The 13159-nt window shown below is 39.4% G+C and overlaps 1 protein-coding gene across 1 annotated transcript in view; it reads right to left on the reverse strand.

Moving 5' to 3' along the window:
* Positions 1 to 13159, reverse strand: part of CDH10 (cadherin 10) — a gene marked incomplete at both ends in the record, with an annotated part of 61779 nt that overhangs the window by 13315 nt on the left and 35305 nt on the right. Inside the window, 3 exons of the mRNA XM_082752272.1 lie at positions 523 to 659; positions 8421 to 8674; positions 11553 to 11740. Of these exons, the coding sequence (XP_082608398.1) occupies positions 523 to 659; positions 8421 to 8674; positions 11553 to 11740 (579 nt within the window). The remainder of the gene's footprint in view (positions 1 to 522; positions 660 to 8420; positions 8675 to 11552; positions 11741 to 13159) is intronic.

The following is a 13159-nucleotide window of genomic DNA, read 5'->3' on the forward strand; positions in this document are numbered from 1 at the left end:
ATGAAAGTATCTACAAAAAGATGATGTAAACAGTCCAAGAAAAGTTACATCTTAGGGGTCAAGTGGAACCTAACTAACTTGTAAGATTCCAAGAGCTGTAGGTGTGGATACCAAAGGAATAATAAAATTATTCCTAAGGAAATGAAGAAACCTAAAGAGACAAAAGCATAGATTACCATTTTGAATTCTGCTACTGTAACATCAAAATCTGTCATTTTCCTCAAAGGAAAGAAAGGGAACAAAATCACTCCAGTGTTACTACTTAATTGGGTGACATTTCAAAAGTAGCTTGGATATTAAAGGTCATTGAAGGAAGAAGATGGGGAAAAAAAGCAACATGGAGATAGCTGCTGTTATCTATTACCCCAATTTAATTTCCAAGAATATCTTACAGAATTGGGTGGCAGGAAGGAAATGTTTTTTTTTTCATTATTTTTTTATTTTTATTTTTTTGCATGGAGCCACAGCTGTAACTTTGCAGGCTAAGGAAAACTGAATGAAAAAAAGATCAAATTGGCTTACTGATCTCAGCTGCTATAACGCTAAGATTGTGCCATTGTGATATCTCACGGTCAAGTGGCTTAGAAGTATAGATGGACCCATTTCCAGAATGAATATTGAATATCCTGTCAAGGTCTGTGTGACGATCCAGAGAAAACCTGCACACAAAGAAAGAAATTATTGTTAAAAGGATAGAAAATGAAAAAAAGCATGTTTCACAGCAAGTCAATACACTTTTCAGGTTCTATACATTACGTTAAAAAGGTTGCTTTTTATAAAACAAATATTTAGTTTTTGTAAATTTGGTGTTTCTTTTTTTTTTTTTCCCCACGCTGATCATTGCTATTTATTTTAATGATTGTTTCTAAAATTGAAATTGCATGTGCACATTTATAAAAATTCTTAAGAGTAATTCTGTAGAATGAGGAATAAAAATTGAAAGAATTTCATAAATATGATAAAATAGCGTAATATTTGATCATCTGAACATCTATAGACCTGTATAAGAATCATAAAAAGTAAGTCAGAATTTCAATATAATGATTCAATGATTGCTTTAATCCATAAAGGAAAATTCTCTTTGATGTACTGTTCCTTTAGACTGAGACAGACAGCTAATTTCTGAGCTTTTCAGAAGTGGTGTTATAAGCTCTCCTTACACTTTACTTATACACTTACATACTTTAGGATATGTTAATTTACTGGAGATGAAATTAAAATATATATATAAAAAATAAGTTCATATGCAGAAATTTCACTTTTATGAACATGCTCGTGTCAAAGGACTTTCTATAGAATCATAGAATCATAGAATACCCTGAGTTGGAAGGGACCCATAAGGATCAGCAAGTCCAACTCCTGGCATCACACAAGTCTACCCAAAAGTTTAGACCATGTGACTAAGTGCACAGTCCAAACACTTCTTAAACTGACAGGCTTGGTGCAGTGACTGCTTCCCTGGGGAGCCTGTTCCAGTGTGCAACCACCCTCTTGGTGAAGAACCTCTTCCTGATGTCCAGCCTAAACTTCTCCTGCCTCAGCTTAACACCGTTCCCGGGGGTCCTATTACTGGTGTTTACAGAGAATAGGTCACCTGCCTCTCCACTCCCCCTCACGAGGAAGTTGTAGACTGTGATGAGGTTCTCCATCAGCCTCCTCTTCTCCAGGCTGAACAGGCCCAGTGCCCTCAGCTGCTCCTCATACGTCTTCCCCTCTAGGCCCTTCATCGCCCTCCTCTGAAAACTCTCCAACAGTTTAATGTCCTTCTTGTACTGTCGTGCCCAGAACTGCACACAGTACTCGAGGTGAGGCCAGACCAGTGCAGAGTAGAGCAGGACAGTCACCTCCCTCCACCAACTAGCGATGCTGTGCTTGATGCATTCCAGGATATGGTTGGCCCTCCTGGCTGCCAGGGCACACTGCTGGCTCATATTCAACTTGCTGTCAACCACAACCCCCAGATCCCTCTCTGCAGGTCTGTTCTCTAGCACCTCATTGCCCAGTCTAGCACCTCATAGCACCTCTAGCCAGGGTTGCCCCATCCCCGGTGCAGGACCCGGCACTTGCCTTTCTTAAACTTCATGCAGTTGGTGATTCCCCAGCTCTCCAATCTGTCCAGATCTCTCTGCAAGGCCTTTCTACCCTCATCCGAGTCCACAACTCCTCTAAGTTTGGTGTTGTTGGTAAATTTGCTCAAAACACCTTCAACTACATCCAAATCATATATAAAGACATTGAAGAGGACCGGCACTAAATTGGAGCCTTGAGGGACCCCACTAGTGACCATCCGCCAGCCAGATGTGGCCCCATTAACCCTTTGAGCCCTGCACATCAGCCAATTGCTTACCCATCATATGATGTTTTTGTTAAGTTGTATGCTGGACATTTTGTCCAGTAGGATCCTATGGGAAACCGTGTCAAAAGCCTTGCTGAAGTCCAAAAACATCACATCAGCTGGTTTCCCTTGGTCAACTAGATGGGTGATCTTATCATAAAAGGAAATCAGATTTGTTAGGCAGGACCTACCCCTCATGAACCCATGTTGGCTGGGACCAGTGACTGCATTGTCCCCCAGATGCGCCTCAATAACTTCAAGAACCATCTTCTCCATAATTTTACCAAGCACTGACATGAGACTGACAGGCCCGTAATTGCTAGGGTCTTCTTTCTTACCCTTTTTGAAAACTGGGACAACATTTGCCAGCTTCCAGTCTACTGGGACCTCTCCAGATTTCCCAGGATCATTGAAAAATAATTGAGAGAGGTCCCGCGATGATGTCAACGAGCTCTTTAAGCACCCTGGGATGACTCCCAACCAGACCCATAGACTTGAATGGATCCAGGTGGAGCAGCAAATCCCGCACACATTCAGGGGTGGTTGGGAGCTTGTCATTCCCACCGTCATGGTCCTCCCGCTCAGGGCAACCAGGGTCCCGAAGCCCATCATCAGCATTTAAGACAGAGGTGAAGAAGGCATTAAACGCTTTGACTATGTCATTGTCTGTGAGGAGATCTTCCCCGTCAAGTAGTGGACCTATGTTTTCTTTGGTTCTCCTTTTTCTATTAACATATCTAAAAAAAACTTTTTTATTGTCTCTCACAGACATGGCCAGCTTCAACTGAAGTTGGGCTTTGGCCCCACAAATTTTCTCCCTACAAACACGAACAGCACCTCAGAAGATCCCTGGTCAGCCAGGCTGGCCTTCTGCCCCACCTACCTGCCTTCCGACATTTTGGAATTGCCTGACCTTGTGCTTTTAGGAGGCAGTGCTTAAAGACTGACCAGCACTCATAGATGCCAGTGCCTTCAAAAGCAGCTTCCCAGGGGACCTTGCTGACTAGTTCTCTGAGCAGCCTGAAGTCTGCTTTCCCCATATCCAGGGCCGAAGTTTTGGTGGCAGTTTTCCTTCTGTCGCCATAAATTCTAAACACAACCACTTCATGGTCACTATGACCAAGACGGCTGCCAATTGCCACATCTCCCACAAGACCCTCTCTGTTTTCCAGCAACAGATCAAGGAGGGCACCTTTCCTAGTTGGCTCCCTTAGAACCTGCACCAAGAAGTTATCATCTAGGTACTTTAGGAACCTCCTGGACTTGCTCATGTCAGCCCTGTGGTGATCCCAGTTGATGTCTTGTAAGCTGAAATCCCCCATAAGGACAAGGGGAGTTGATCTTGAGGCATCTCTTAGTTCTACAAAAAATAATTCATTGGCGTTGTTGTCCTGGCCAGGTGGTTGGTAATAGATTCCCACAACGACATCCCCTTTATTTGTTCATCCTTTAATCTTTACGTAGAGGCTCTCAACTTTGCCATCCCCAACTTGAAGTTCCATGCAGTCCAGTCCATGCTTCACATGCATCGCCACCCCACCACCTCACCTACCCTGCCTGTCCCTCCTGAAGGTCCTGTAACCATCTATTGCAGCACACCAGCCACAGGACTCATCCCACTAGGTTTCGCTTATGCCAATGATGTTCTAGCTGTGGGACTGGGCCAAGACTTCTAGGTCGTCCATTTTATTCCTCATACTGCATGTGTTTGTGTAGAAGCACTTCAAACGCGCTTCCCTACACACAGCACCTTGTGGAGCCGACTGAAGCACCTCACTGGCACACAGTCCCTCTGATTCTAGCACACCATCCCTTAGCTCATCACCGCTGTGCCTGGTTTTATCCCCTTACCCCTTCAACTCTAGTTTAAAGCCCTATCTATCAGCCTTGCCAACTCCTGAGCCCAAATCCTTACCCCTCTCTGAGAGAGGCACATCCCATCTGGTGACAGAAGGCCGGGTGTCATGTAGACCTTCCAATGATCGAAAAACCCAAAGTTCTGTCGGTTGCACCAGTCCCGAAGCCATGTGTTAATGTGGTGAGCCCACTTGTCAGCATCGATCCCCCCTATCAGAAGGACAGAGGCAAACACAACCTGTGCCCCTGATCCTTTAAGTAGTTGCCCCAAAGCCCTAAAGTCCCTTTTGATCGCTCTTGGACTTCTCGTTGCTACCTTGTCATTACCAGCCTGAAAGACAAGTAGTGGGTAGTAGTCGGTGGGCCGTACCAGGCACTTGACTTTCTTAGCTAAATCTCTCACCCGAGCCCCAGGGAGACAACAGACTTCCCTATCAGTTGGGTCCAGTCGGCATATCGGGCCCTCTGTCCCTTTCAGAAGGGAGTCCCCCATGACAACAACCCTTCTGTCTTTCTTGGCAGATGATGTAGCAATGCGGGGGGTAGGTTGCCTTGCCTTAGGCACCCTCTCCAACTGGGACGGGCTTTCGTCTACTTCGTTGTTCTGACTGTCGTGTTCTAGAGCCTTGTACCTGTCATATAAGGGTAGATGGGAAGGTGAGGTGGGCAGGGAGAGGGTTCGCCTACCACCCTGAACAGGAACCTGCCTCCATTCCTCCCCATGGCCTAGGTTCCTTCCTACTGCCTGGTGGGATGAGGGGACTTTTGTCTTCTGTGTAGCAGGAGGCACCTGTGCTGTGGCAGGCTCCTGAGTCTGTCTCAGAGAGGGCAGAGTACACCTCCACCAGTCAGTTTCCCTCTCTGACTCCCTGATGCTCCTGAGCCTGCTCACCTCCTCCCGAAGCTCCTCTACCTGTTTGAGCGGCTCTTCAACCTGGGCACACCTTCCACAGGCATACCCCTTGCTGCTACTGTTGGATATTGACAGGAGACTCAGGCACACCCTGCAGCCGAAGACCTGGACGGTGCTGTGTTTCCCCAAGCCCTCTATCTGAGTAGCCACATCGGTGACTGTGGCTGGAGAGGCCACAAGAGATGCAGAGGCCATGGTTTTCTGCCTGGTTGATGCCATGGCCAGGTTTCTCGCAAGCAGGCTACCAGTACCAGTACCGAAGGCAGAGACCGCTGCAAGGAAGTGGCGAGGGGCCCCCCCTACTCGCCCTGCCTGCGCTAACTGCAGCGCCACTCCCTTCTGATGCACCAAGCCCTGTTTGCCCGCTCCTGGTCGCCGCGCTCCCTAGGGGCTGCTTTTGAACAGCTGGGGAGGGGACGCTGCTGCCTCCGCCTCCGCCTCATCAGCCTCCCTCGCAAGGGCTGCTTGGTCCTGGCGGTTGCCTCGGCTGCTTCGAGTGGCCTCGATGCCAAAAAAAAAAGCCCTGCCTGTCTCGATTCACCACTCCGTTGCAGAACGCATCTGCCCCAGAGCCGATCGCCTTGGCAAATGGTGCTATATGGTGCTACAGATGCTATCCTTCCATGGGCAAAAGTTCTACTAAAATAAAATGGCAGAAATGTTAAACTACAGTCTGCAAACTGTTCTTTCCATCAATTTTTTCTAATATTCAACACTACCTTCAAAGCTAGGATCGAACCTTTGATGTGGAGTTAAGTGTAATATTTTGTGAGGTACAGAACATTTCTCTACTTCTGGCAGAATTGGGTCAATTTATCAAAAAAAAATCTACTGTACTTGTACAATTTGATAGAAATAATTGTTTATGTTCATGTTTGTATGAACTTTTATGACTGACCTAAACATTTCATAAAGTGTATCTATTTTTACTTACAGTATTTAACTGCATTAAGCCAAATGAAAAAAAATGTAATATAAAAATAATGCCTGTAACATTTTGGTGGGTTTTGTTTGTTCAATTCACAATAAAATAAATATATAAAAACAATGAAGCAACAAACTAGCTAACACCAAAATGAATACAAAAAAATCCCAAAAAAGTTAGAACAGCCAAAAAAAAACGTGAAACTGCAGGAAAGACTTGCTCAAATGTTTTTACTTGCTTATGTATACATAATAACTAAGTTACAAGTTACCTGAACAAATCTATTTTTCAGATAATTTATATTTAGGACTATTTGGCCCATATGATAAATAAGTGATTTTACTTCATCCATGGGACGAACTTCAGTGAGGAAAATAGCTTATTTAGATAGCAGTCTAACTAACAGTTTTTCAACAGGCAATAATCACTTCTCTGTCTAACAAAACCTATGCCACATTGTCTCATTAAAAATTCTGTACCATTTCATATTTGGTTGGCAAATGCTAATGAAATTATTAGTTTCAGAAAAAAAAAAAAAACCTCCATATTTTTTGAATAGAAATTAAGAAATATTGCAACAAGAAGCTGCAGGCACTGCAGGAATTCTAACTTACCTAGAATTTTAATACACAGAAGCTAATATTTGAAAAGGAACAGGTAAAAATAATAATAATAAATAAACAAAAGTTAAAAATCAGAACCAATTCTAAAACCTGAAGTTGTGATTTTTTTGTTGTTGTTTGTTTAACAATAGTATTAAAGTATTAAATTAATAGTATTAAATTGCTCAAATTTCAAAGTAATATGACAACTTCAAAATAATTTAGTTTAAATGTTACCTGTTCACTTATGGGGTGAACACATATTTCTTTGTATTTAATTTTGATGTTGTAAGAAGTAAAAGCTTATGAAAACTTATTCTAGCTAATTATTATTTTAGTGAGTATATAATGTTGCTTTGGAAGTTGAGGGATAGAGCCAATACTGCAGAGAAGAATTTGATCTATGGGGTGCAAGTTCTCTTAAGGTACTTAAGACCTTCTCTTAAGGCCTTCAACTAGGTAGCATTGAATGAAAGCTAAAAAAAAAATAAAAATGACTGAGCTGTATGTGAAGCAAATTATCACGTATAATTTTTTTTTCCTTTTGTTTTTTAATGAACTAAGTCTAAATAATCCCCGTTTGTTGTTGTTGTTGTTTTTTCTAGAAATTTATTTGCCTTTTTTATTTGCTATACCTGCCTCTTCACAGTTATGTGAAACATCAACTGGACACAGAAAAAATATATAGAATAGTATTTAAATTGCTAGTCTGCGTAAATGATACTGATGAGAGAAATACCTGCCACAGTCCTTCAAATCATCATGTGTGTCAGAAACAAAAAGGAAAAACACCAAGTCTGTTCTTTTTCTAGTCATGACTATGCAAACATAACTGCTAAAAATGCCAGTTGTCTCATGCAATTAGAGTGGATAAAGATGCAATGCTAAGGTATTTATATATTCTTAAATTTTAGAGGCTTGGTGTTTTCATCTGCTATCTTTTCTATACATGCAAATAACCACAGGAGAAAATTAGATTCAATTTCAATTCCTAATCCAGTTTTACCACCTGGGCCTCATTAAGAAGCATGTGGCAATTGATTTCAAAGTCAGTAAATAAAGTTCTTTTGCTAAAATGTATTTTTTGTACTTTGTTGGGTATTTCACAGTGACATAACCAACTTGGCCATCTTTGTCTTACCTGTTTCTTAAATCTTATGCATTGTAGCATAAGAAAAGCAGAAGAAAACAAAGTGCTGTTTAATACATTCAGCTAGATGTTATCTAGCTGATATTATTTAGCTAGATATTATCTAGCTGATATTATCAACTGAATGCATCAAGCAATATACACATAAAAGATTTTATTTTTTTTTTAATATTACTCTTTAATGTCTAATTCCTTCGGGTATTTGAGCACACACCAAGACAATTTTATCCTGTGTAGCTGTCACACTGGCAGCAGAAGCTCCAACCAGAGCAGGATGAGATTGGCACTGCATACTTTCCAGGAGTGTTGGAAGGAAGAATTTAAAGTTCTGTCCCCTTCCTGGCCCAAAGAATGGTTTGTCACATTTTCATATTCTGAAGTAACAGGCAGTCCTGAAGAGCCTACTTGAAATCAGTGTGTAATTTTATAAGTTTTCTGATATTTGAAGTACTAAAAAGCATTTCTTATGTGTCTTGTGTAAATTGAATGGCTGTTCCCTGAGGTGTTCTGAGGCTTACAGATAGCACTATTCTCAACACTGTCTATCACTTGTACATTAGTAAACAGGAGAAAAAGCATAATCACCTTCTTACTATTTCTCTTAATTTCTTTATCAAATTATGCAAATGGTGTATTACCTTATGGGGCTTGAAGCTGAATCAGGATCCCGTGCCATTACTGTTCCTATTATTGTCCCCAGCTCGATATCTTCATGCACCTCAAAAAGGTAAGAAGATCTGCTGAAGACAGGAGGTTCATCCACATCTTCTACAGAGATTTTCACGATAGTTGTATCTTTAAAAGGCCCAAGATAATAGAAGCGTGGATCCACATGGGTATTCTCAGCTTCTACTTTCAATGTATAAAGCCTTCTTGTCTCATAGTCCAGTGGCTAAAAATGAAGATGATGATAAACTATTAAATTACATTATGTATGAACAGATATTGACCTATATACATAATGGAAAATGAGAAGGACTCAAGTCTTGACAGATCTTGTTCTGGGTTCTGGGAACCCTATTATGGTTCAAATTTTATGTGGACATAAAGACCAATTTCTCTAGTAGGAAACTTCCAGTGTCTTTAAGGGGAGTTTCTGTTCCTCCATATCACCTGAATTAACATAGTACCAATCACAAAAAGATATTCAGTGCAAATTTACTGATTATTTGGTTAGCTTTGTAGCTCTTTCACAAGCGTAAGGATATGAAATAATCATGTAAGTATTTAAAATATTTGAAATACAGATTGGACATATTGAAATTGCAGAACAAGGTGCATAATAATTTTTTCAGGAAATACTTTAAATGTACTCAAAACTGTCTGAGTATCCCTATTGTCAAACAAATGTAGCTGTCCTTCAATATCAGCAATATGTTTGTGTTTGTTTGCTCATTATTTTTAAGGGAGGGGGAACTGTCAAAATTCTCTATATGTAGTAAGCTTAATCTTGTTCCTTTTCATTTAATTTCATTGATCAAACATCAGAGATTTTCTTTTTGCAAAATAGATTTGACATTTTTGTCAGCATTTTCTTTTTAAAATGGAAAGAGAAAAGGTTCAGGGTTATAATTAGAAACCTCAGTGGGTACAAAAGAACCCTTATTTCTTCAAATATTTCTAACTGTCATAGATGTAAAGTGTTAGCTACTTAATGATACTGAGGAAATGACCAAGCTGAGAATTTACCTTTTTGACACAAAGAAGACATCTTTAATTCCCCCCAGATCTCAGGGAGATATCGAACTAGTCATTTTCATTCATCAAAATCGGTGGTAGAAGACTTGTGCCTTTGTTTTTAATTATTTTTCTCTGCTGCTTTTAAATATAAATTCTTGTTCATGCAAGATGCCAGAATGACTGACTAGAAGTTTAAATTTTCAGTATAAGAGCAGAAGGATGCAGTCCAGACTATGAATTCTAGTCTCACACTTGTTTTAAAACACAGTCAGAGCAGAAGGGAGAATATCTATGAATATGGCCAGGAATTGCAACACTGTGGTGCTATCTGAACTATCTGAAGCTCTCTGAACAGTGTTGCTATATGAGACTATTGGTGTGTCTATAAAGTGCAGCATGCTGCTATTAAGGGATGCGATCTTCAAGTCTAAAGGCAAAGAATCCATGTTAATCCTACTTTTTTTCTAATTAGCAGGCTTAATTTGTCAGATGGTGCATCACACAGATGTATCTACCGTGCTACTAGTACATTCAAGTACAGTTTGGACATCTCTTCAGGCTACACCACAAAACATTGATATGAAATGTGTGAATTATAAGGGTATTCCAACACATTGCAAGTACTGAACATATGTAGAAAAGCTCCTAAGTTCTTTTGCAGATGGTGTTACACTGAGACTTAGTAACTAAAGGGCTATGAACACCAGTTACTTGTAGTTATTCACCATTGAAAACAGAAATCACAATCAAAGTGGCTAAATAATAAATAAATGATGAATAATTTCATAAAAGAACAAACTGAGCATGGTATCTCCTTCCTTGCTAGTCAATACTAGCTAGTCTGTGAGATCTGAATGATAAGCTACTTATTTATCAATGAGAAAACATCCTGAAAATTTTAGAGTGTGTCAGATTGCTAATAACAAAATGAGAGGATCTTGTTCATTATTACTTATTGGTGACACTTTTGGAGCTGCTGTCTTACAACATGAATTTTTTATGCTTGATGTAATTATTAGACTGTTGTTTTTTTTCAAGACTATATTGATTTAATATAATGGAAGTCTGCATGGAAAACCTCAAGCAAACAAGAAGGGAATAGCTCAAGAGAAGCCTTTGCAAACTTCTATGAAAAGGAAAAATATCTGGCCCCTGCCTTGGTGTTTCCATACTTTCCCAGATAAACTACAATGCTGACAATGAAGAATATAGAGTTCAAAAGGGAACTCAATGTCATCTTTGCAGAATTTATCTTTACCTTGGTTGCCATTATCAAGAGAGATAATGCAGAGAAAGAGGTAGTGGTATAGTAGTGTTTAATTTGTTATACTATGCTTAAGGTGATTTATTTAAAAAGCTAATATAAGCAATAGTTTGTGTTAGAAGTGCTCCCTAGACTTTTTAGAAATGCTCACAATCCCAAAGAAAAGGACTGGGGGACTTCTGGAAGGGAAAATGTTGAGGAGCAAGAGAATGGCATTTCAAACTTTGAGATCTTAAACCTTTGAAAGTGCTTCGAGATGAAAAACAGGGCAGAACTAAAGCTAGCTCTGAAACAAAAACACCATCATTATGCACTGCTTATGTCTGTACCAGCTGACCTGTTGGAAATACGAGCAAAACAATATAGCTTGTGACAGTTTACATGGGTGTATTTGTGTTTTGACAATCATTGGTCTCCTAATTTGACTCTGTGTGGATGAAAATCTAAATAAAGAAAGCCCAAGTCTCTCTATAATGAGTGAACTGTGCATCGTTTGCAGAAGAAAATAGGTTGCATGAATACTGAACAAATCTGTATTTGAAGTCACAGAGATACTAACATTGGGGATGGTCCATTTATTGCACAATTGGCTAATGCTTTAAACCTACTCTGTAGCTTGGAGATATTGCTGCCACCTGTTATTTCTAGTTCACCTTGAAAGGAAATAGTATTGTTCAGTCACCAATGAGGGATGCTTGCAAGTGCTAAGCAGTTAGAATTGCCATCACATGATCCAAGCACATTTTTACAATGAATATTTGTACCATAACATTGACAATAAAATCGCTTAGTGATTTTTTTTGATTTTGATTTTGATTTTTTTGACCTTTCGCACAGTTATGATGCCTTCCTGAGTGTCCTTCTGTGTCACGATATCAAACATATCTGTCCCATCACCATCTATAATTCTGTACTCTACTTCTGCATTTTTTCCAGTGTCTGCATCAGTGGCTTTGACGCTGCCAATGGCTGTCCCAACTGGGGAGGATTCAGGAATGCGGAGGTGGATGGTACCTGTCAAAGAAATGAAGAACTGCTCAGGAGCCCCACAAGCATTACACAAGCTTTACACAAGCCACTACACAAGCATTAAGTAATGTCTGTGTCACACAATAGCTGATTACATATTTTTGTGTATCTTTTATTCTAGAGATTTTCCCTTTTAATATAGATGGGGTGGGCAAAATATGAGGCAGAGAACTATGCACGAAAAAAGTTTAGGTAAAAGAGTGAAAAAAAATGTAGAAAAACAAAATCATAGAAAAATAGGATTTAAAAGCCCTTCTATATTCCTATCCCAAAGAAGGACCAACTATATCTATCTGTACTTTTCCCTAAATTCTCCATCCAACTATAAGAAGCAGATTGAAATTTCAGTCAGATACAATATTAAATAAATAAAGGGAAAGGTTCTTGAAAATCCACAAGCAGAAAGTGTGCCTACACTTGTTAAAGCAGTAATTCATGCTTGATTAAGACTCATGAACACTGCAATTTTGGTTTTGTCTTTCTTCCTCTGGCTCAGTTGCATCTGTTTATTGTGATTTCATAGTGCAGATAAAAAACACAGGAGTAAAACTGTCCTCATTCAGAAATGCTGCAATAAATTAAAATAAATACCTTACTCTACATTTTAGTATTCTATGTCTTAGCCATCCTGTTAAACTGTAAATAAGGATTGAGATCTCTGATCCCATCCATCAGAACGTAGGGTAGCAAAAGATGTGTGACACATTAACACACTAAGAATTCTCAAAAAAGGATTTTAAAATGAATACAGATACAGCTGCCATTCCAATGCAAATGTTAGGCCATCTAAGCTCTACTGAAAAACATTTTCTTTTCTGCCCTTATTGAAGTGTTTCTAGATTTGTTGTTTTACTTAAACACCTCATGAGCTAAGTAAAGTGAGTTAGAAAGAAAATTCAGTTAACAGTAATACAAAAGTGGAAGTGATAAAGGCTGGTACCATAAACAGAAAAAAGGAATAGGCTACCCAAAAGGCAGCACATACATACCTAGTTACAGATAAGAAGTGCAGAAAAATTCATAAAGGAAGTTAACAGTTTCGTGTGATCAGAAAGAATAATGGGGAGAGAGTAGTAGCAACATGACCTTATCATATATTCAGGAAGACACAGGTGGGGATTATAAGTGTCTTTTAACGGAGTATGTTGTCAGGCAACTAGAGAATGACAGAGGAATGTTTTTGGTTTTGAGGAGACATGGTGAAAAAATAAAACAATGCCCCATTATTCACTAGTAAGTTTAAGAGTTTCTCGCATTCTGTGGAACTATTTTTCTGTGCCATTATTTTGTTGTTTTAAAACCTAAAAAAAAAAAAAAAAAGCCAACAATTTTAAAAAAATAAAAAAATAAACATTCCCATATAACTTATTTATTAAATATTATTACATATGGAAGGGAAAAGAG

This window comes from Aythya marila (genome assembly GCF_965140915.1).
Source record: "Aythya marila genome assembly, chromosome: 2".
Taxonomy (NCBI): domain Eukaryota; kingdom Metazoa; phylum Chordata; class Aves; order Anseriformes; family Anatidae; genus Aythya; species Aythya marila.